The sequence below is a fragment of the Crassostrea angulata genome, chromosome 7, assembly GCF_025612915.1.
Source record: "Crassostrea angulata isolate pt1a10 chromosome 7, ASM2561291v2, whole genome shotgun sequence".
In the NCBI taxonomy this organism is placed as follows: Eukaryota; Metazoa; Mollusca; class Bivalvia; order Ostreida; family Ostreidae; genus Magallana; species Magallana angulata.
In genome coordinates, this window is record NC_069117.1 from 22,793,813 (window position 1) to 22,818,973 (window position 25,161).

Sequence of the window (25,161 nt, forward strand, 5' to 3'; positions counted from 1 at the left end):
AGACCTGCCCTTCTCACCCTGTCTCCTGCAGTGCTACCTGGTTTAGAACTTTGCATGACAAAGGCTACTTTATCAACCAATTATTACATGCACCAGCCTGTAGCATCCCCTCACTGGAGTGAGGTGGATGTGGCCCCACCTATACCCAGTGTAGGCTCCACTATACAATAAACCCAATTTTACATTGTAACCACATGGCGCAGTTAACTGTAATAACTTTGCCTTTTATAAACCATATTGAATGATTTAATTTATATACTATCCCCTAGCTTTGAAAGCAAGTGGGGGGAGACACCCCCAGGTTTTGGAGCAGAAAGTGTCAACACATACCACTGCGGACTCCCCAGTCCTGCCACAGACATTGGGACAATGTCCCCCACAAAACCCTTGATAAAATTGATATTATATATGTAAAACTAATACATATACATGCAATAATTTGTGTGGATGCTGGTAAATAAAGAAACAAAATTGTCAGAGACGGTTAATATTTATATTTGCCTTAGGTTGTATATGAAATTAAAAGCGCATGAAACAAAGGCCAATACCAAGTATGGCAGCACATTATGCTTTGAAGTAAAATAAAATTTTGGGCCAAAACATTGGTCCTATCATGGGCGCAAGGCAAGCATCAGAACTTTCTGAATACTAACATAAAAATTGTACATATGTGAATGCATGGGATTGTGAACAGTTGCGTTTTAGTTAACCACTGGATACTGGTTCCCTTGTCCATCAATGAAATATTGTAGAGCGCATTGAATATTGTTGAGATATATGTTGTTACCAGTGTTCGACAGGTGTGTACCATCTGATCGAAACAACTCAAGCTCGGTTGCCTTGATGTTGTGGTCATGGCCGATGTAACAACCCCCTACCTGGTCAGCCATGAAATTTTTCATGCACTTGTTAATTCTGACCCGCTTTTTATTGATTTTGTTTCCCAGACCCAAAGGGGCAAAATGCCAATATCTTCTAGGTAGGATGGCAGACCAGATGAGGGTTGTTTTTGGCCATAAAGCATGCAATCTATACAATGAACATTGTGCATTTTCAGAAAACAATTTAGAAGTCATTTGATCTTTGGTTAGGTCATTTGAACCGAGGTGAATGATGAAGAAATCTGGTGGAGTCTGGTATTTTGACATTGATGTTACCGTCTTGTCGAAATCTTCCCATTGTAGTCCACGGATACCTTTCCACTGAATGGTTACAGGTGGTTGCAGGTTAAGGTCCCCCCCCCCGGTCTATCCGCTGCTGCAATTTCAGCCCAATAGGGGATTGAGGACCCCACAATCCAGGCTGATAAATCTAACCTGTAAAAAAGAGAGTGACTTGTCCAAAACTGCCTGAAATTGGGAACGTGTAACTGGTGAGCCATCAATGTGAACAAATAAAGTGGGTTTTCTCGGGGGTCTAGCTTGGAGGAATGGAGTGATTGTTGATGATGGACAGAAATGAGTTTGAGGTAGCTGTTGAATTTGCACAATCAAGCTCCTGCCTGTTTGGTCGGTCTTAAATGAGCTGATAGTAATGAAAAACTGACCCAACTGATTTTGAGAAATGTGATTTGCTTGCAATGCAAGAACTTCGCTTACTCGTAACAAGCCAAAAAAGGTAACAGTGTATTTTGCCGCAAAAAGTAATGACTCATAGGGTGAGCGGCATACTGATTTGAGGGAATGGATAATTTTTGTAAATAATTGGATTGAAATGGGGAGTCGAATGTCCTTGTTGACACCGACTGACCGCCGGACACCCTCGAGAGACTTGGTAACTATGAAATGCCTAGTGTTGTCTAAAGCACCCAAAATTTTGTGATGGTTGGACATTGCACTTATATATAGACATATAGTTCTGTATGATAAATTGTTGATTGATAAATAAGCAATGAAATGTACGAGTTGGTTTGTAGGTACAGGCCAGATTTGGGCCAAGTCATACTGTGCCCTAAACTGATTGAGCTTTGCTAAAGCGGTGTTATAAGACTGGTGGGTGTTTGGGGCCAAAGATCTGTACAGAAGTCTCGATGCCTCTTGCTCCAAATGTTCCAAATGTGAGGTGGTAGAGGGGTGGGCCAATGGTCCGCCTCCGGTGCAAGACTTCGGAATCTGGCCCACCGTGAACGAGATAAGGCATCTGCAATGCAATTTGCTTTTGTGTGTATATAGGTTGCTTTGATTTGAATATTGTGTCTTAGTAACAGAAGAACAAGTTTTCTAACCACATACATGACCCTATCGGACTTGGAAGTTAGTGTATTGAGCACCTGAACTACTGCAGTGTTGTCGATGTGAAAAAGGATTCTAGAGTTTTGTAGACTCTGGTGCCATATGGTAATTGTTACTAGGACTGGAAAAATTTCAAGAAGAGTCATATCCCTGGTAAGACCCTGTAAAAACCAAGAGTGAGGCCATGTTCCATGTACCCACCTACCACCGAAATAGATACCAAAACCCCCATTCTGACCCCCTGCACTGTCTGTGAAGAGCTGTATGGATTGACTATCCAAAAATTGGGTTCGTATAACAGAAACACCATTATAAGATTGAAGGAAAATTTGCCAAATGCGCAAGTCTTGCTTGATATTGTTGTTAAGCCTGATTCTGTGATGGGGTTTTGAAATTCCAATAGTTGCATTTATGAGGCGTCTGCAGAAGGCACGTCCGGGAGCTACCACCTTACAAGCAAAATTGAGTAATCCTATGAGTGATTGGAGTTCTTGAAGAGTAACTTATTTTGCTGATAGAAAGGAATTGATAACTGACTTTAACTTGTGTAATTTGTCTGATGGCAGAGACATGGTCATGTCATTGGTGTCGAAAGTAATGCCGAGAAAAATAAGATTTGTAGTTGGTTCTACAGTTTTTTCTAAAGCAATAGGAACCCCCAGTTCTTGGCAGAGTGACTTGAACTTGTCAAGTGTATTTTGACAGACCACATCCTGTCTAGGTCCGCAGAAGAGAAAATCATCCAGGTAGTGTAAAATATGGATGTTGCCTGTGTGTTGTTGAGTGAGCCAATGCAAGAAAAAGAGCAAATTTTTCCCACAGTGCACAACTTATCGACGAACCAAATGGGACCATTTTGTCAAAATAAAAGTAACCTTCTAACTGGAAACCCAACAAGTCGAAATCACCTGGAGCGATAGGTAAGAGTTTAAATGCGGACTTTATATCTGACTTGGCCATAAGAGAGCCCTCCCCTAACTTTGAAATCATGTCTGCTGCTTCGTCGATACTGGAATATTTGACAGAGCATGCAGTGGGATCAATGAAACAATTTATGGAATCCTCGTTAGGATATGATAAATGATGTATGAGGCGCATATCCCCATCCTTCTTTGGTACAAGCCCAAGGGGGGAAACTTGAAGATTTACAAAAGGGGGTTGTGGAAAGGGACCAGCTACTCTGTTGAGTTGTAACTCTTTGTTGATTTTTTCAAATGCTATGGGCAAATGTTTATACAAACTTGGTAAATTTTTACTTATTCGAGCTTTCCTACGACCCAGATATTGAAGCCTGAAACCAAAATTGAAACCATTGAGCAAGAATTTTGAATGTTCATAACCCTGTGAGTGTTTTTGTAGTGCCTGAATTTTTATGGGAGTGTGTCCTAATATATACAAATGTTTATTTTCGTGCACAAGTAACTCTGGGGTGTTTTCCTCCGCAATGGCTGCAAGCATGGTTGAAGCGGCATCTAGGGAAGCGGCATCTATTTTAAGTATTGCAGGTTTGTTTAACATCAGCTTGTGTTGGGATTGGAGAAGACCCATGTGTTATAGGTTTGTTGTGTTGTTGAAAATGAGAATCAGAACCTTGCTGTGACATGAAATTGGTTGATTGATTTGTGACATAAAGAAGCCAGAATTCATTATGTATATCACCCTAAGACATAGCTGGGTTGGACACCTTGCGCAGACGGAATTGTTCGTCGTATTTGTACCAGTAATGTGAACGACTAGCAGCTATTCTGATATCGCGCAGATATTTAAGCATTTGTTGTGCTAAAGCAGGGTTGTGTTCAAACATAATGCTTATATATATCATGAAAGCGGATGTCCACTTTTCAATACTTAACTGTGAGTTTTGTTTACGTTTAACTACACAGAGGCGGCCATTTTAAAACTGTACTTCGCCTTGAGAATCAAAATCTTCCAATTCGGTGGCCGACTTTAGCAACAGAGACATATCAAGAAATTCCCCCTCCCAGATTTTTAATTTTAACTTTAATGGTACGTGAGAGGCAATGCCGTCTGAGGCAGATGTCTGTTGATATGGCAAGCCTACTAAATGTTGTACAAATTCGCACTCACTCGAGTTGTTGTTGACTTCGGGGTGAACCACTGGGGGGAACTGGTCTTGAGCCCGAGCCTGGGGTGGTGGTAAAACCTCCACTGGGGCCTGTGGCGGGTCCGCAGCGGGGCCTGTGCCTGTTCTGCAATGGCGGGGAACTTTTCTCCCTGGTGCTCGGGCTGGAGTCCCTGTGGGTGCTTTACGCTTTGCTGGCACTGCTTTGCGTTTTGGCGGCATCGCGAACGGTGGATTCTTTCCAACACTTGCTGGGAGTTGCAAGGCAAATATGTATAAAAATGTGTAAAACTGCTTTAAAAAGGCAACACGTGCTCCTTGCCAAAATTTGAAGAAAACTATGGGGTTTTTGCAGGGGCTTCCGGATAAGCCAATGGTTAGCTCGTACCGAGTTTTTTCCGAATATACAGTGTGTCTCAAAATTGATACAGACTATTTGATATAAAAACAAATAATCCTGATTATTGTTTAAGATGTGTAAATCTAATTTTTTTTCTATATTAAAGAATCTTAATATAATCTTAAATTTACCGGTGTTGAATATAAATCGGACGATGAAAAATAAGAATTTCAGCATCATTTTGAGAGCGACAGGGTTTTTGATAACGATGTGTCGACATAATCCTGCACGTAAATGAAATTGTTTCCTAAGAGAATTTGACCAACCTGCATTTCTACATGATACGAATAATGGTTTAAGTTAGCACACTACAACAAGTCTAATAATTTCTAAGATACTGCGTCAGAAGATTCTGTTAATTTTTTTGTATTAATCGATTTTGTTGAGTATCGTCACAGCTCAGTGGCTAAAGTATTGGACTTTTTAGACGCAGATCACGAGTTCAAAGCCACTTTACGCTTTTGTTAATATTTACCAGTTTAAAGTTCTGAAAAGCATAATTATGTAAACTTACTTTGTTGCCTACTTGACATCTTATTTCATGCTATTTTTCATAAACAAGTAGTGTTCGGCTGATTTGAGAAACAATATGAAGGTGAAGCGAGTCACATTTAACTTACGCAGCGTAAGAGAATAGAATAACATAATGTAAGAAGATAACATAATCCACCCAAGTTTCTGACCTTTTATTTAATTACGATATGCCAGTGAGCACCTTATATTGATCGTCCATCAGAATTGCATTCGGTAATTTGTTATGACTCCTTGGAAAATATCATTATTATTCAGTTTTGCTATGTTTTCGTACGTAAGAGAAATTATATATTCTTTAATCAGTTTATTAAAAGCAGAAAAGAATAAAATAAAATTTATCTAGATTAAATGAATAACAGTTCTGTTGATTACTTTTTGCAAGTCAATATTTCGCAAGAATTTTTACATAAAGTAAAATTCATGATCGTCTAAAACAATGTCTAAAATAAAAAAGTTAACGAAGTTTAAGTTTAAATCTAGCAACATAGACTACAATTCTCAAAAGTACATAAGTAATGCATGTAATTACTAAAATACAACAAAATAAATTATAATCCTGTCATTAAACCACCAGTAAATCATATATCATCTACAATAACGTAATACTTGCATTTTAATTAGTACTAGGGCCTATATTTGATAGGGTCCATATCAGCCCTTAAATGTTTAAGTAGTATTATGTCATGTACATGTAACTATATTGGTTTTATTTATATTCGCTATCCCATATTCTAGATACATGTAATATTGATTATTATGCAATACTTGTCCTTTTTTGACACCATTAAAAGGAAAAATATCACACACTTCTTAAAATTAACACATGCAAAAACATACATTTTTTCACATTCGGCCATTGTAAGGATCGAAGTCCAATTAAATAACCATTGGTGTTCATAAAATCTTAAACATACCAAATGGCACAAGAGCAAACATGTGTTTAGTGTTTTCAAGTCAAACAAACAAATGGTATATTCATTTCCATGTTTGTGAAATAAAATAATTTTAATGACGCCATGACTCATTGATGTTGTCAATAAAGGTACTCTTCTTATAACTCTCTAAAAGGTTTTAACTACTTTTCAGTATATTCCTAAAGTTTAAATTTCTTAATAACTTTTACTTCAGAAAAAAACGAACGATACTGCAATTATTTCTTTCATAATAAAATATTGTACAAAAATATAAATATATACAGGTAAGTAATTAGGTAATGTTCTATCCTTTATACAATAGGAGTGAAAATGAAAATACACAAAACAGCTTTCTTACATATAGCCAATATATACATATACATGTCGAAATGCGCCTTCCTTTTGACTTCGCGCGCAATAATGAAAACAAACAACAAATAAACACATAAATAAATCAAAAGGTTTGGGCTATACTAACAAAAAGAAATAAAATAACAAGTATTTTTCTCCTTCAGTATAGTCAACATTATTTGCAATATATGAAAAGAATTTAAACATAGTGATACTATATAAAATATACTGATACAACATTGAAAAACTAAGTTGTACTGGTTCTCTTCGTATGAATTCTGCAAAATTATACACACACACACTCATAAAATATAGATTTTTTTTACGAAACATAAAACTTCAAAGAAAAAATTAAAGACAAATCTATTATATACATCGCATAAATCACTCAACATCCACTCTAACCAGTTCCGTCACAATCAGATTGTTTTCAAAGGTTCGGGATTTTAGATCTGACACGTTGAAGAATTTCCCCCGCTAATTCAATGGCGTCTTTAGCCTTGGCAGCATTGTACAAATCCGAAGGTATTCTCATCCCATCTCCACTAGGAACGGCATCAGGGTACCGCATTTGGAAATAGTTCCCCGTTATTCCCTCCAAACGTATGGCAAGCATTGACAACTCAGAGTCATTTAAACAACTCGTTAGAGCCGGAAGTCTGTGTGTTTGGATAACCTGGTCTGCGTCGAGTTGATACTGCAACGCCTTCAATGCCTTTTCTGCAGACTATAAAAAATCAAGTTAAGAAATGTACTTTACAGATAACATAAAAAATACCGCGATTGTAGTAAGAGCAAAAACATAGTAGATCATTTTTATCAAAACATCTTTTATTTTATCTGTTTAGTCTGTTATATATATATATATATTAATCATTAAATGTTATTATCTTTGATGATACATGTACATATAGTTTATTGTCTCAGCATGTAAACAGGCATATATATATATATATATATATATATATATATATATATATATATATATATCAAGACTGATATGAATGATTAAAAAGCTCAATTAAAGGAAATTGTTCCTTATGCAGAAAGAAAAAAATATATTCATCTAACAGGCTTTCGGACTTTCTTTACTCTTACTTTAAGAACACAACAACCCCACGGTTTTATTTTTTCTTATAGGAAAGAAACTTGGTGCTGTACAATTAAGATTAATGAAATATAAAATGCTTTCAGAGAGTAACTGGACTAGTAAATGCATGATAAGAAATTTACTAAACACTCGCCCAAAAAATTGTTACCCTAATTACAATACAGTTTAATTAAAAGCACTATGCTCTAAAGTTACGTAAAAACATAACAAATCAAAAGTTGAAAATCTAAAATCATCATATTTATACCATTAAAGAAGCTTACAATATACATTATGCCTATGATTGATATAAAAGTAGCCTAAAATATTTTCAATTTACAAATATCAATCATAATTACACAAATATATATCGTAATCAATATTAAAATGTCAATAAATACAACCCCCGAAATTGCTCGTGAATAAAAAAAAATTCAATGTCACTTTAATGCACAAAACGAAAAATATGTTTTACCTGATGGCTTTTGTAACATGCCCAGTTGTATGCACCAGGCTGGTCTTTATCCGATGTGGAGGCCTGTAAGTCATTTTCTGCTTGCCAATACCACCTTCTTGCTTGTCCAGGTTGAGAACCTCTCGAAAAAAATTGGCTAAAATAATCATCACTTTGTCTATAACTTCTCTGATGTCTTCCTTGCCTTGTTCCGCGTTGATAAACATTTTCTGTAAAATGTGATCGTGGGAATTCTTCCCTTTTATTGAAGTTAAATATTGCTGCATCATCAACGGATTCACCATTTTCCAACCTTTTTTTCACAAAGTAAATAAATAAAGTCAATTCATTAAAGTAGTCCTTGTTATCCAAGTGTTTGTCAGGATGATACTGAAGCAGAAGACGTTTTAAAGTTCTTCTAAACTCCTGATCACCTCTTGCAAATGCGTTTTTCAACACATCTCTGATGTAACATTTAACTCGATCAAAATTCCAACTAAACACTACTGCGCAATCTACAACATCCATATTAGTATCATCAGTGTTGCTTCGAATGAACTTATACACTTTTGATGCTACAACCTCGATTGGCTGATCGCTTCCAATGTCCAATAGATAGCTTATAGTCCATTCATCTGCATTTGGATTCTCATTTCTGCTGGCATTTGTTTCAAGGACTTTCGCTAAAATGTATACAGGTTCAGTCTCACAAGCATCGTCTTCGTCAATGATAGGATCGAATAGTTCATAAGCCACATACTCTCCTGGATCTATATACGTACAGGAGTTGTCCAAAAGATGATGCAAAACTATAGGAATTTCAGATCCAAGCTCAGGCATAAATGGTAAAAGTTTTGACAGGTTTTCTGTTTCTATGCTACAGATACCATGATTATCCAATTCTCTTTCTATTGCACTTGGTTCATTTATACATTTCAATATATCTGGAAGATGAATGTGGTTTTCTTTGAGTGGTTTTCCAAGATAATCATTTAAGTCAATCGAAACCTGTAATTTTATCCATGAATTATCATTTGGATTTCCAGTTTCTACAAAGTAAATGATTAACTTCGACTCTCCAATATCATCAGTATCTGTCTCTGAAAATATCGACTTTTGCTTACTAGTATTTTGCAATACTTTGCTCTTATACGTCATCACAGTCGTTAGTTGTTCAACACATCTTACTTCAACAGATTGAAGTTTCTTCTGTATTTCTAACTCTACTTCTTCTCCACAAACTCTGTCATTCTTGTATTGTTCATCCCGGACAAGTCTGCATACACCAGCAAGAAATTCCCGACAATGTAAAAATGTTTGTAATTTCTTTGCATAGGGTGATGGAACAGTACATTTTTTACATTCTGAGTCTAACTGTTCTATCACAACCTTTGACAGTAAATGAGGCCTATGTTTCTGTGGAAGTCTACTTATTTCAGATACAGGATCATAACAGTCCATGCACAACTCTTTAAAGCCAACGAAGAAATTCATTTCGGGCATGTTATGTCCAATTCTTCTCTCTAACAGTCTGTCATCAATGAAAACTAATTCACTGCTTTGAATCAAAGTGTTTTTCTTGCTGGGTAGGTAGAGAACTGACACATTTAATTCGACAACGTTTTCTGTTTTTAATTTGGAAAACAAAATTTGAACAGCTTTTCTCGAAGAATGCATTTCATTTGGTTCCAAAACTGCTCCCTTTGACTTTGTCCATATCTCAAACAGCACATTCGCTAAATGACTACATTTTAAGGATTTTCCTGCGCCACTCTTTTCAAATAAGGAATGGAACTGTCCAAAATATAAAGAAGCCTTGCACAAGTAGGGAGGTATTTCTTCATGCAAATTAATATCTAAAACAACATGTTCTGGTGTAACAAAAAGTTTTTGCTCTTTGATTAACACAAATGGTATGTTTTCCAAATTAAGTTCAAATCCGTTATTTTGACTTTTCTGCAAAAATATGTAAATTTGACTCATCATTCTTATAACCAGCCATTCAATTTCAGGATTTTTTGTGCAAAGTCGTTTAAAATGCCCTTTAAGAGCATTACATACAATCACTGTGTGGTCTAATACACATCTTAAAGGTGGATCATCCAACAGGCCAAATTTCTTAACTGCAACACATACATCAGCTTTCTTCATCACATTTGAAACGTCTTCTGAAATCATTCCCATCACTGTCCACACTAAAAGTTCATTTGAGGGCAATGTGGCGTCGCGGAAACATAGAAGCTGTTTTAGTCTTTCAAGTTTTGGAGCCAAAGTAAGCAATACTTGTTGAATGTTATGGGGTGTAAGAAATCTTGCAGTTTGAATTCTCTGCAAGGAATAGCTTTCAGACAAGTTTGGATCAGAAAAGAGTGTTGTAACCATTCGTTTTGAATTTTCAATTACTACTGTAGTTATTCCATCTAGGTCTGCCAATCTTTCCAAACGATTTGCGAAGTCCAAAAAGATATCAAGGGTCACGTCATTCTTCATTCCACAATGTACCAAGAACTCTTCCCATTCATGTTCATCATATGGAGGTGGAGGGAGTTCAGACGGACGACAAAGTCGGTTTTCTATTTTGAACATTTCCTTGTGTGGATTAAAGAATTCACTTGCACATGCTTATCTGTAACGCTCTACAGGTACGAAAGCAATACTGCGCAATAACTCTTCCAAAACCGGTAGATGCTTTTTACTTTTCTTATTTGAAAAGTGCTTTAAGTGAGGTATAATTATGTCCTTGATATATTTCAAGTGATTCGAAATTGCTTCAGTTGGCATGTGATTAAAATTTGGAAGAATGTTATAGACATATAATTCTGTAGCTGTCCTTGTAATCACGCCTAAGTATTCGAAAAAGTACATTGGTAGACTTTTTTGTCTTCTGAATACGATTCCACTTTTTTGTGCAAATTCATTAAGACCCTCATCGGGCATTTCATCTGGCAACACATAAATTTCTCTCTCTGACAATGTTGTAAATCTGTCAACTAAACCATAATAAAAAGGCAAACATCTTAGTTTCATTATGGAGACCGCGTTGTTCTTGATTTTTTCAATATGTCTTATAAAAAAGTCAACCATCACTGCACAAGCACTCTCGTCAAGGTTAAGACTCATTCTGTTAAAATGTACACAATCCAATATATCTAAAACATTATCAACAGTAGCTACCAACGAGTTTGTTATTTTTGAAATGCGGTAGTCAGAATAAGAGTTTTCTTCTTTGAAGTAGAGCATAGATTCGCAATCCAACAGAGGTACATTCAACTTGGTCAATGCTGACTGTTCATGGCAGTCAGATTTTGGCAACATTTTAAGTACATGTTTCCCTTGACTTAAAGGAAAAAGTCTGTAGGATCCATTTAGCGAAACAGGTAAAAAGCTGCAAGCTCCTAAATTCATTTTTAAATAGCTACAAAGTCGTTCAACGGGAGGGTTATCAATTTGATCCGTCTGTCTATTTTGACTCTCTCTTTCAAAGCCCGCAAGATTTTCTGCAAGAAAAAGCCAAAAACGTTTAATCCATATTTGATTGGGTAAACTTGATGACTCTTTATCCCACTTTTCAATTGTCCCCTTGCAAAACTCATTTGGAATACTATCTATAACGAGTTCCGAAAAGTCCGCAATTTGTAGATTTTTCACATATGGATGAAACAGCTTAACTCTTCGCAGTATGTTATATTGTGAAGAATGTGCGATACTGTTTGCAGAAACGGGTAACAGACCAGATACTGATGTAAGAAAAACCTGTTTTCTTTCTTCAAATTCATGAATTTGTGTGGCTTCTGAAAGTAAAAGGGGAACATTTTGAAAGTCTAAAGAAGTTAATTTCTTATCCAGTAGACAGTATTCTAATATGTAGTAAACTCCGTCGATACTTTCAAATCTTGTCTCACTTACATGCACTTTTACTTTCTTAATGTTACATTTGTCTAATTCGTTTGAGCTGTACGATTTCAAAAATTGCAAAACTTCTTTAGGAGAAACAGTCTGTACATTAGTTCCTGAATCTTTCATGCTGTCAAATATCCACATCGGTGATTCTATGATTTTCATTCCAAGGTCTTTGAGGGTACCTGATAAAAATTCTGAATGTCTTGACGCCCAGTTCATAATTTCACGATAGCTTTGTCCATACATTCCATAGTAACTTTGCTGTTTTAATTCGTCTTTTTTTAACTGGTACTTAATTTCGTCAAAATAAGCTGGAAAACCACCAGACTGTAAACAAACCCATTTTATTTCCAAATGTTCTTCTTTCAAAATGGGATTCTGTATTTCTGTTTTCTTCGACTCAGGTTGTTGGATCGTTTGTTTTTCTTTTTCTTGCGGTTCGTCAGATGTCATTTCCAACTTTTCGTATTCTCTCCTTACTATAGGAAAAACAAAACAACTGCTTTCAAAAATATGAATGTATAAAGCTTTAGCTGTATGTTGCCAAACTTTGTCTTCTATATTCTTCAGGCAAGGAAATGCTCTGTGAAATTTATCCAACAATGTCCACGGCTTTCCTGATATACTGTTAGGAAAAAGAATCGTTTTTAAGTGTTGAAGAACTGAAACGTAAGTTGGCACAATTACATTTTCAATTAAGCATCTGTTCCAACACACTTTTAAGTCTTGGTTGTCTTCGTCAGGCCACCAAACATTTCGGCGTGCTTCATGATCTAGGGCAAAATGGCCGTTTACATGAACTGGCAAGCCAGTATGCAAAGGAAGTGGCAAAAAGCAATAAGCTCGAAAGTTCCCATACTTCTCACTAGCATATTTTTGGCCATTGGGAGTCTTTATAATCCTTTTATTTTTTAAATTGAACGCAACACCAGACGTAGGTAACAACGCCAGCTGTTTTTCAGCATAAGCCTTTTGAATTCGGGGGGGAACTAAAGTCTTATCCACAAAGCCAAACCCAGTGACAACCAGCCATTCCTGCGTAAACTCGTTATTTATATGAAGATTCAAAGAATATTTCATTTCTTTTCTGTCCACTCTGCATGCATACCTAGGATCATTCTTCATGATTTCGCGAACATTGCAGATGAAAGTATGTAGATTTTCCTCACGTGATCTTTTTGAAATTTCGGATGTAACGATGAATTCTCTTTCCAGTGATCCATCCTCCTTTACTGTAGAAATGGATACTTTTCTAACATTGTGCAGAAATACAAGACATTCAGCAATTTCATTTTTCATCACATTTAAAAGATCATTCATTTCATCACAACTTGTGATTCTATTTGACAATAATGAAACAGCTTTGCAACGAAGTGGAAATCTGAAAAGAGTTCCACGAGTTCCACGTGAAGACTTCCAAATGTCGCTTTTTGATAAATAGCAAGGCATTATGTCTTTAAATTTCCCCCCTACCATTTCTGATGCATTGCGGAATTTTCTGCCTGGTTTTTTAGAAGAGGCATACGGAATGTACTTTCTATGCGGATCTAGTACACACAACGTATCCAAATTGTTTTCAATATCTCTTGTCAAAAATGATGGTACGTCTGTGAGATGATAAACAACATTGAAGCCAACTCCATATTGTCCTGTAGATGTGGGATCATCTCCCTTGCTGCCAATTCCTAAATTCTGAATACCTATCAAGTCCTTTTCAGTAAATACACTATCATTATATACACAGAGGGCTGGGCCTTGCAACTCTTTCCAATTATCACTAAATATGTGCTCAGTTCCATGAGATCTGAAATCTTTAATAAAGTGCAACTCTGTCGCTCCTGCGTCATCCGCATTTTGTAGAAGTTCTTTCAGTATGCTTGCTTCTGGATACCCATCTAAAATGCGTTTGATTCGATTTGTCAATTCCTCGTGTTGACCAAATTCATCACCAAAACCTTCAGATTCATTTAGTATGCTTTGGTCTCTTTTCGATTTGATACCTACCAATTTTGCTACTTTCAGAGATATTGTTGTGTTAAGGAACTTCATTGATTCCGTTGTAAATATCCAATCAAAATCGTCAATGCACAAATCATTCACTTGGCAAAAAAACCCATTTGTATCTGGAAGATAAAGATTTTCAACCGGAATAGACTCACAGTCTTCTAAAAGTTTGGTTATTCGAGAAACCAAATTTAGTGTATCTTCAGACAGCTGTTCTCCGTCGTGCTGATGTTTGAGGCTTAATAAGGCTTCAATGATGTCACAAGATTCAAACGACTTTCTTACTCCACATTTTTCCATTAACAGAGCAAAGCGTTTAACACACCAGGGTCTTAGTCCATACAAAAACGGACTACAGTCATGCATTAATGAAAAAATAACTTGCTTTGGATAAACAAAAGTTGTTTCCGTCAAAATACATGGCATGTTCGATAGCTGATTATTTACAAAGTCTTCGATATCTGGATCTGTCAGTCTTTTGGAAACTGTATTATAAAACTCTTTGCACATTTCTTCAACTTCTTTAATTTGAGCATTTTCTGGCGGTTTTGTCAGCTCTTTGATTTGAAACATAAGGGTATCCACTTTAATATCTTTTTCTTTTTTTAAACCAAGCATCTGTAACTCATCTCTATAGAATGCAAATTCGTCATATCTCCCAAGCAGAGGTTTAGAGCAGCCTACTAAGTTAAGAAGGTCTGGGAAATATAAGTCACATGGTTTTTCAAATAGTTCAACATTGCTTGCAGAATCTTTGTGGTCAGGGCATTTCATATTCTTCTGGGTTAAGTTATCATTTGCCCACTGAATAGGTGGCCAATTATCTGGCTTTTTCTTAACGGGCAGAAAAGGTATCTCGGACAGTTGCTTTTTCAAATCCTCTGGAACGTTAAATCTTGCATAACGTACAATATTTTTCGAACGAAGGAAAGCACATTCGTTGCATTCTGTTGACAAATTCCTTACGTGCATAGTTTGTGATTTCAAGAGGTCAAAAGGTATTTTATTTTTCATCATTCCAAGATTTACAAGAACATCTAAATCTTTGTCTTTGCAAAACAAATCTGAGGGAAATCTTTCATCTTCTGCTAAAAATATTCCCGAAATTGCAGAGCTCGGGTGAACTAATTCATTGGGAGACTTACGACGACTTCCTGGTTTAGTCGTTATGCAATTGCTTTTTTCCAATGCCAAAAGAATGTTCTTGTTATTTGAACGAAGTGCTTTTAGAACAATTTTGTCGTAGTCATCTCCGGAATATTTTGAAATGTTTGGCAAAAAAGATTTAGTGATAAATTTCTCATAAGAAACAACGTGTTCAAGAAAAGATACTTCATGACAAGACTCTAAATGTTTGTATATATCGTCTGGTATATCCGTAATGGTTTTTCCATCCAGTGGACAGTCTTGTAATATGTTAAATGCAATTCTGTTTAAATGCTTGTCTGACTTAATCTCCATATGAAGGAAGATGCAATCTTGAAAATTTTTGTATCCATGATATGTTTTGAATATGGGCAACGCACGCTGTATCACAGCTTTGTAAAACTCGGCCTGTAATGATCTCCATATTTTATCTTCGCCCATTGTTGGCCACAACTCATACCCCAAATAGTTATCTGCTGTGGAATTGTTCATTTCAATTATAAGCTCTAAAATGGCCTCTAGTGTTGCATCAGATAACAGAGAATCATTCCAAACAGACTGCTTTGTGTTTTCTTTATCGTCTTCAGTCCTAGTCAAAAGTCGCTGGCGATCTGAGGAAACAGCAAAAGTTCCGTTTACATGGAAAGCAAACGGGCTCTTTATTGGTAGTGGCAAAAAGCAAAATAAGTGACCTGTATCATAGAATCCAAACTTGTCTAAAACTGGTTTCCTTATGCCAAGAAATACAGGAGAGAGAAATCCGTTAGTTACATCCACTGGAATCCCTACACTTGACAGAGGGAGCGCTCCGTCACTTTCTTTATCTTTGAAGAGTTTCATGGATTTGTTTCGTCCAAGTGCCCATGATATAACCCAATTAGTTTCCTCATGATATCGTGAGGTTTGATCGATCCAAGAGTGGCCTTCACTAGATAGAATTATCTTTGTACGGAATATTTCAAGAAATTTTGATGCATGCATTTCTGAGCAATGATTGGAAGCTACCCTTAATATATTGTGTTCCCGCGTTTTTGATGTTTGTCCACAGTTTTCTTCCTTCTTGATTGTAAGTACCAACTTCATTTCTTCGTCGGGATTTATGCAGTCTCTACCGATATGAAATATTTTGATCCGTTTTACGTGTTGTGTGAAAAGGATCATATTTCCACTAGTTTTGCAGAACTGTTTCATTAGTTTTTCCATTTCTTTCGGGGAGTATTCTTTGCTACTGATTTCGCTTGTCCTTGATTGAGATTTTGTTCGTAGAGGAAATCTAAACAACGTTCCTTCATAAATCTCGTTTTCTGCGAAAATTGATGATCTAAATCCAAACACATTCTGATAAGGCTTAAACTGATTTGCCAATTTGTGAAGCATTACACGATTTTTCAGATTGAGCTTAATTCCTGGACTTCTTTCATTTACAATTGCTTCTCCTAAATATTTTCCGTGCGGATCTAAATACACTAAGTGTGTTCCACTTACAAAACTGGGAACATCTGTCAAATTATACACTGCATTGAATCCTAAACCAAATTTTCCTATTTTTGTTGTGTCTTGCTTTTTTGTTGCACCACTTAGTTTCTGGATGTTTTCAAAATCACTTGACGTGAAAACTGCATTGTTGAATGCCCATAAGGCTGGTCCTTGACATTCTTCCATTCCAGAGTCCAAAAGACAACTTTTAGCATCTTCGTTTTCTCTCTCATCGTAGAGAAAATATACTTCGGACGCACCAGCATCATCTGCATTTTGAATGAGTTCTTTTGGAACAGAAAGACCATCAGTGTATCCTTCTTCTAAAAGACGATTCAACCGCTGTGTAAGAGGCTCCGATTGTCCAAATTCAGAACAAATTTCTTCAGCGTCAGATAAAGTGAACTTTTTCAATGACTTTACACCAATTTTTTTAGCAATTCCTTTGTCAATTTTCGAATGAATCAGGCATACATTGTCTTCCTCTGTAAATGTTCTACTGAACCAACCAGAATCTGAATATGCACATTCTTGAGCAAGTCTGAACTCCAATTTATCGGAATCCATCGTTTGAATTGGCACTTTGATTCTATTTTGTATACCAGCCAACTCTTCTTTCGGTAACTCTGACAACTTTTTAAGAATTTGTTCTACCTTTATTATATCCTCAATGCTGTCCGATTCGGTGTTTATCTTCTGATGAGATTTTTCTATTTCAATGAGACACTGTACAAGTAGATCACTTGATTGACTCTTTTTGCAACCAAACTTTTCAAACGAAGTCCTCAACGCAACGTATTCTTTTGGCAATGGAATGTAATATGGTTTCAAATCCACATCTGATTTTTTGTGTTCTATGTAAATTTTACTGGCTGGCAAAAATCCTTTTTCAGTAAAAACGCAACTAGTCGGCAGCTTATCAAAATTGCTCAGTTTTTTTCCTGCCAAATACTGATAAACTTTCTCCATCATAAAACTATAACTTGTGTGTTCTTCCTCATTGTAACACATAACTACTTTGTGAAAATGTTTGATCACATCAGACAGTGCTGGTTGTTTTGATTTATCGATAAACTCCTCCCATTCTTTTTGGGGTGTTGGGAGGACTGATCCAATAATAAATATATTCTGTGAACTATACATCATCTCAAAAGCAACAAATTTTTCTGGATTTGCATACCAGTCCATTGATTTCGGATAGTTTGTGTTCCTCTCTTCTTGAAACGGCACAAATTTGAATCTCTCAATTTTCTTGCACAGAGATTCAACGATCTGAGGATTCTGTCTTAAGATTTGCAACAATGCACCGGATTTTCTTTCTTTCAAGTCTATCGAAATCATTTCAAAATTTTGACATGTGTGAACGATATCTAGCATAAACTCTGGACTTTGACATTTCTTGAACGTCAAGTTGCAAAGAAGAGCCATTTCTATATCATGCTCTTCGGGAAATTTTGATTCTCCAAGAAAGAATTCCGTAAGAACGCTATCATTTCGATCATATAGATCTTGTGCACTGTAAAGCTGTTTTGTTCCATTTCCTATAAATTTGACTTTATTCAAGAGTGTTTGAATTTTCTCCCAATTTTTAAGTTCTGATTTTTTCCCTAACACATAAAAACAAAATTTGCGTTTGTCTTCATCAGAGGCTTTAAGAAGTTGCTTAACATTTTCTCCCAGCCAGTTATGCACACAGTCATTTAAATCAAAATTGGAGGCATTTAACTCTATTAAAAGTCTTTCTTCAAGTTGGTTTCCGGACATAATCATTTTCGTTGGAAACTGAATTGGAAAATCTCTGTTTCCAATGTACACTCTGTCACATTGATCCAAGGATGTGTAATCAAAACAACCTGTGTGAGCACTGGAAAAACACTTGAATATGTTCAATCTTCGTAAGGATGTTATCAATGATTTTTGTATTTTATATGGTAAGAATTGTTTAAACCATTCCTTTTCTGTATCAGTGCTCTGATTGTTAAATAAATCTACTCCATTTGTAATACATCTTTCCAAAACTTTACTCTTTCCTTCATCAGTGACTTCTTGAACAATCCCCTTTCCTGGTTTTAGTAATGGGTTGTCATAAAACGTCGTATCCAGAACCCAAATTTTAAAATAGGCCAAAGTTTTTATGTGACAATCATCTAAGTCTGTCTCACAAATAAACGAGTCAGAAACCCTTTTCAATTCATTTGATTCCTTCGTTTTTATAAGGAACAACTCTTGCACAGGGTCAATAGAAAGTTGGTGCATATTTGCAAGGTATCGCCATACTTTTGAAAGCCAGATATCTCCAAAGATGGCATTTGACTGTCTAAGAAGCTTTGGCTTTTCAGTAGTCATTTCAGACATTTTCGAAATTTCACACAAGAACTGAAACCAGTTACTTGAGTACAACTTTTGGAAGGCATAGTAACCTGCAACGTGAAAAAACAAAGTTCAATTTGCTTCAAAGATCATAAGTGACTTTCAGGTACAAATAAAAGACAAATTGATAATTGATACTATCAGATTAATTTACTTGTAACTGTGATAGATTCTTTTTAAATTTTAAAGATCAAAAAAGTGACACAGTTAATAGTTTTTAGACAAAAAAAATTGTTTTTAAAGGCATTTGCTATACTTTTCAAAACTTGTTTGAACACTTATAAAATTTAAAGTTCACTACAAGAAAAAAAATACATGTATACAATGTATGATATAGAACATTGTTACATTTTACGCAGATAATAATTCCTTGCGTTTAATTAGGAATCTGCAGTATATGGCAAAATATTAATCACCCGGCCCCCATATCAACCTGAGACTCAAACATCAGCCGGATGGACTAAGACCAGAGGGCTGATATTGGTCGAGGGTTGATATTGGGTATGATAATTAAAGATATAGACATGTTGTTTTTATTGTAAATTTGAGCAGATACTGTACATTGTTACTTTTTTTCATTTCATGTGAAAAACGTTTGGTGAATCAATTTAGCAGAACCATGAAACTCATAATTGGTTAGCATTTTCGTCCTACATTTAAACCCACTTTGAGCTACTCAAAAAATCATAAACCTGCCCTATAGTACCTCGATTAAGATCAAGCTCTTTATCAGAAGCATTCAAAATATTACTTATGTATGCTTTTATTTAATTATGCATGTCTGAATTGGTATAATCAGTATTTAATCACTATGTAACCAGTTCCAAGATTCTGACTCACTCTGGGTTGGTCCAAAATTTCAATATGCTAACGCATGCGGATAATCAAGATCACATTTGATGAAAACTGTCTAATAACTTAGATATGGACATAAGAAGACATCTTCTTAAAAATCTTAACCTTCTCCAGCATCTCTAAAATGTCTGTTCGTGCAGATTCAGCATCCAAGTCTGTTTAGTCCTAATCATTTCCAGGTGCATCATCCAAGTAAGTTTGGTGAAGTTTTACCCAAGAGATTAGGACTTGTACTAAAAACTTTTACAGGATGCTAATGCCAAAGCTCCCTCCTACTCCCAATTTTGTCTAGATGAGCTAATAAAAAATTCTTGATTGGATTTTTTAAGAAGGAATTAATCTCTGTGATCAATAGTATATCAAATCCATCATACCCCCTACACCAGAATGACCATAAAATACACAATATTAGTAGTTGTTTCTTGCTCCTTCTACATGTAACTAATTACTCAGTTTGTGACTGAGGTCTTGTAATAATGAAAAGAATGTTAATGCATGTCTACTACAATATCACTAACACATAACCTTAACACCACAACCTCTAGTTCTGAGGAAATAAATGTACCCATTTTGAAAGAAATGTCTTTGCTATTCATTGTCATGTACTGTAGTTGTAATTGCAATACATTTTACCAGATCTAAACAAGTATGAGCTCTCTGAGTTTATTTCACAATTTATGTTTGATCAATAATGACCAAAAAAGTTTTTTTTAAAAACACGTACCTGAGGTGGCAAGTTTATGTAACAAGTGTCCAAGTTCTGTTGAATCTTTTAAAACAAGGGAACCTTCTTTTCCAATTAAAATTTCCAATTCCTCTTCATCACACAAGTAAACATTTTCTTGTTTCCCTCTTTGTTTTTCCTGAAAAGTGTGGTACTTCTTGTTTTGGAGTGGTAACAACTCTATTCCACCTAGTTGAGACAGCTTGCCGTCACTGCAGCAATATATAAGAAGATGTTCTTTACATTTTTTTTCAAGTTCTTTGTATTCATTTCGAATTTTCAGAAGATTTCGTGTTTCCATAGGACTAGTATAACTTAAGTTTGCAAGGCTATTCCATTGTTTGAAAAGATCTTCATGTTCTCCAAGTATAACAACTTTCTTTCCACATTTCGAGAAAACATCAATAACAGAGTCCCTAACATCTTGTTTGATGTCCTCATTGAAAATGGCAAAATGAGCATCTTTTATATTCACCCATGTTCTTTTCTCAATGCACGGTATTCTTGATTCCAGCATATATTCATTTATTTCTTTTTCAACACAACCCCAATTGTGCTTAATGTCTTTCTTTCTGGGAACGCAATGATAAAATATTTTCAAATCCATTTGACCTAATTTTGGGTTGTTGTGCCAAAACTCAAAAAGTTCTTTATAAACAATTGGTAGAATCTCATGTACCATATAAACATTCCACAGCATGTCATTTTCTATATGGGATTTGCTACTTGTTTGATCATGGGAAGGCCACTTTATATGTTGTCTATTACTATCAAGTGAAAAAAATCCGTTCACATGGACTGGCAGTCCAGTTGAACTTTCATCCTGAAACGGTAGTGGTAAAAAACAAAATAACTGACCACATGCAATGGGTTGGTCAAGTCGTGCAGCAATACCAATATATGGTCTGTATTTAGATCTCCTGTTTCTTATAAGGTTTGAGATCTCAGCACTCATGGTACCTGCATGGAAATAATTGATAACCAGCCACTCCTGTCTTGAAGTTTCTCCATCTGTCTCAACATTGTATGTAACACTACATTTCATCCAAACTGGATTGCAATGGTTACTCGTAATCCATCGTTCATCTCCTTCCATATGATCTTCAATAGCCTTTATTTCAGTTTTATATCTTTCTCTTTCTTTTCTGATACCTTTGGCACAGTTATTATCTAGTGAAACTACAGTATCAGTTTCCCATCTGCTATTTACCATATTGAACAATCCAATTTCTTCAATTGATGTCAGAAATAGCATCTCGGTGCCAATTTCTTTCTTGAAGGATGCGAGGAGGTCTGAAACTTTTTTGGGTGTATAAACATTTTCCGACAAGTTTGACGGTGAATTTCTAAGGGGAAACCAGAACACTGTTCCAGCAAAATTCCCTCCCCTGATGGTGTCTTCATTAATTCCAAACAAGCTGTATAAAGATTCTAATGCTTGTGGACCACACACATCTTGCTGCACAAAATCTGATATTGACACCTGACAACAAACTTTCCTGGGATCAATCTCTTCATACAATGGATCAATGAACAATATTGACGTTCCACTAATCACCACAACGATATCTGTGTAGATAAAGAAAACATTCTGGAATGGTATCAGATTACTCAGTCTCATGGGTTTTTAATTTTAATAGATTGTTTCCCAACAATAATACAATTTGACATATGTAATCCCACTCTTATTTTGAAGGACGATTAGAATCTTCAATCAAACAAGACATCATTGAGATAGTGGACATCTCAAAGGACCCTACTTAAATCATGGACAATAGAATAAAAATCATTTCAGAGGATTTTTCTTTGACCTTAACCTATGACTTAAACATTTTCCAGTTGGCATTAAGCTTTAATTCAAGCTCATTACCCTTTACCTAAAAGCATTCTTATGGTTCAATATGAGCAAAATTAAGCCAATGGGAAATAAATTATAGTCTATAATGTATTTTAAAGAGTTCTGCTAAGACCTTCTCACTTGACCTTGAAAGACCTTAAAACTTGATTCAAAGTCACAGCACACCCTTTACCCAAAAGATATATGAAGTGTGAGCCAGATGGGGCTAATGGAAGAGTATATACGCTCTGAGAAAAAAAATGGTGTGGTCTGATATGGCCTTGACCCTTGACCTAGAAACTTCATTCTAAGTCACTGCAGACCATTTGACCAAAGGCACTCTGTGGGTTAAGTATAAGCCAGATTACGCTGAGGGGAGAATATACATGATCAAGACAAGGATTTTTACATAATTATGCTATCATAATAATGAACTAAACTTTATACCTAGAACCTTGGTTAAAGGTCACTGCACACTTTTTACCATAAGGCACTCTGTGGGTGAAGTTTGAGCCAGATTGGGCCAAAGGTAGAGAGGAGATGCAGAACTATAAAGTGTGATGGGACTCTTAAGTCTGATGGTCATGCGAAAGTTTGATAGTCTTTTCCATTAACTCCGATGGTATGACAAGCCAAAGACCGATGGTTTGACATGCTATAGTCCGATGGTTCTAATTAGACTCAATAGCATAAATATTGTTTCCGTTATGCATGATATGGTCCCGCTGTATGCATCATAATAAAGTATAATAGGCATATAAAAATGAAATAAAATCAAATTGAATTAAAAATCAAGAAGAAAAATTCAGCTAAATAATTTCAATCAAACATCTTCTACCCCAAGTTGCATGTATCTACATGTATCTTTGATTTGATTGTTATCAACTTATTTAAAGCATATTTTAAAAGTGCAACAGGTAGTTTGATGCAATATGCACCTGTGTCTCAGTTAACACTTTCTTGTCATCATTATAATGAATATTCCGACTTTAATTTACAATTCATGCACTTCCCTTCAAACGGACAAAAACTGCTCTGGACAGAAACCGCTGGTCTGATGTTATATACCCACAACATACATTGGTGTTTGTATCGTCACCAAACCATCAGACTTTGGTCCAGACCATTCGACTTAAACTGACAACCATTGGACTTCAGCCTGACCACCAGATTTTGGAATCTTACCGTTATGCTCCTGACAATTAAGTGATCTTAGATGGACAGACAGAGGGATGGACAGACTGGTCAGTACAAGGCACGGGTGCAAAGCAGAGCCCTAATAACTGAAACCAAGACCCCTAATCCTGACTGCTCTAGTTTTGTGGTATTTATGTTTATCAATTCGAGGTATCTTAATTGTGTTGAACTTAACACTCACTTTGCATATTCTATTTATTAATAAATTAATCTGTGAAAAAGTTAGAGCAATGCATGCATTTTATGAATTATCTGAAAATCCCACTTTGAGTAATACTCTACCTGTTATGTGAAACACTGACTTGAATCCTATTCCAAACTTTCCCACTTTCAGTGGATCGTCATGTTTGTTGCTCTTTCTGACCATTGTTATTCCTTCCCAATCCTTCTCTTCAAAGACCGAGTCATTGTAGAAACAAAATGCTGGACCCTAAAATAATGAAGGATGTTTGAATTTTAAGTCATATAATATTATTTGTACAGTCTCTGAAACGTTCTACTATCCAATTTTTATGTGTGTTCACCGTGAGCTAACTGTGTGTTAACTTGCACTCTCCGCTTCCCTCAGTTTGCGTTCACCATTCATAAAGCGCTCGACACCATGCGCCCACTGTGCATTCACCTTTCTCTAACCGTTCGTTCTCCGTTCACTTATCGTTCAGTCTGTTTTCATTCATTTTCATACTGAACTCCAAATTGAAAGGATCCGACTTTGTCAGTCACAACAAAATGAGAAAAGAATGCGTGCATTAAGTTAGAAAGAATTTATATTACACACCAGAAACATCATTTTAATCAGAATTTAATCTGTAGAATTTAAAGTTAAAATTCTTGGTCGGATCCACTTTTTTAAGACAACAAGAATACAGTTGTATGTTTTTTCACGTCATTTCTAAAGAAGTCATTTAATATGCGTTTGAAATAATGTGAATAAATAAGAAAAATAAAAGCAGTGAAATTTTCTTTAAAGTTAAGACATTTCCTTGACAATGGTTTTCTCTGGGGTATCAATTTCAACTGTCACCCTCCCGAACAGGCACTATTTATAATTCATTACATTATTCGATAATTTGTTCATAAATTATTCTCTTAAATTTCATTGTATTTAACTCTTATTCCTAAATATAAATGGTATGGGATAGGATAGGATAGGATAGGATAGGGTAAAGATTTTTTGCAGGATAGGTTGTGGGATACGAGAATATGATAAGATAGAATTGTTTTGCCAACTTTCATGAGAGCGGCAGTGTACATGTACATGTACTAGTTTATTTGCTATTTTTTTCCATATTACGGACGAAATTCAATGTCAGGATAACTCCCAACTTGAAGGCACTTCGAATAAATTGTACATTTTGCATTCAAATATCGTTCACCGTGCATTAACCGTTCATTTTGCACTCCGTTTGTGCTCTTTGTTCGCCACTCATATTAGCATTCACTGAATTATGCTCAGCGTGCATGCACTCACAGTTCACTCAGAGTGCGCTCACGGTTCACTCATGCTTCAAGTAGGAAAGTAGAACGGGGTACCTTGAAAAGAATGTGATCAAGCTAGTTTTAGGCTGTATTTCCTAAGACAAAGAAATATGCAA

General features: G+C 35.8%; 2 protein-coding genes across 4 annotated transcripts in view; both read right to left on the reverse strand.

Moving 5' to 3' along the window:
* LOC128155681 (sacsin-like) overlaps positions 1–25,161 on the reverse strand; it is a 90,580-nt gene that overhangs the window by 51,697 nt on the left and 13,722 nt on the right. The window contains exons 4-7 of one of the 3 annotated variants that reach the window (XR_008239633.1): positions 23,849–23,996; positions 20,533–22,101; positions 8,079–19,003; positions 5,386–7,240 (exon numbers count right to left, since the gene is read on the reverse strand). The exons of 1 other annotated variant lie outside the window; for it this stretch is intronic. Coding sequence is in view for 1 of the 2 variants with exons in the window: in XM_052817512.1 (XP_052673472.1) it covers positions 23,808–23,996 (189 nt within the window). In the remaining variant the exon portion in view is untranslated. One more of the 3 variants, XM_052817512.1, reaches the window with a different exon arrangement.
* Positions 3,731–4,754, reverse strand: LOC128155682 (uncharacterized). Its single transcript, XM_052817515.1, has one exon. It carries the CDS (start codon positions 4,534–4,536, stop codon positions 4,126–4,128), a length of 411 nt encoding a protein of 136 aa, XP_052673475.1. The 5' UTR covers positions 4,537–4,754; the 3' UTR covers positions 3,731–4,125.

Bases quoted from the DNA above. Each gene is read 5' to 3' on its own strand.
- LOC128155682 (XM_052817515.1), bottom strand. From the start codon at position 4,536: ATGCCGCCAAAACGCAAAGCAGTGCCAGCAAAGCGTAAAGCACCCACA.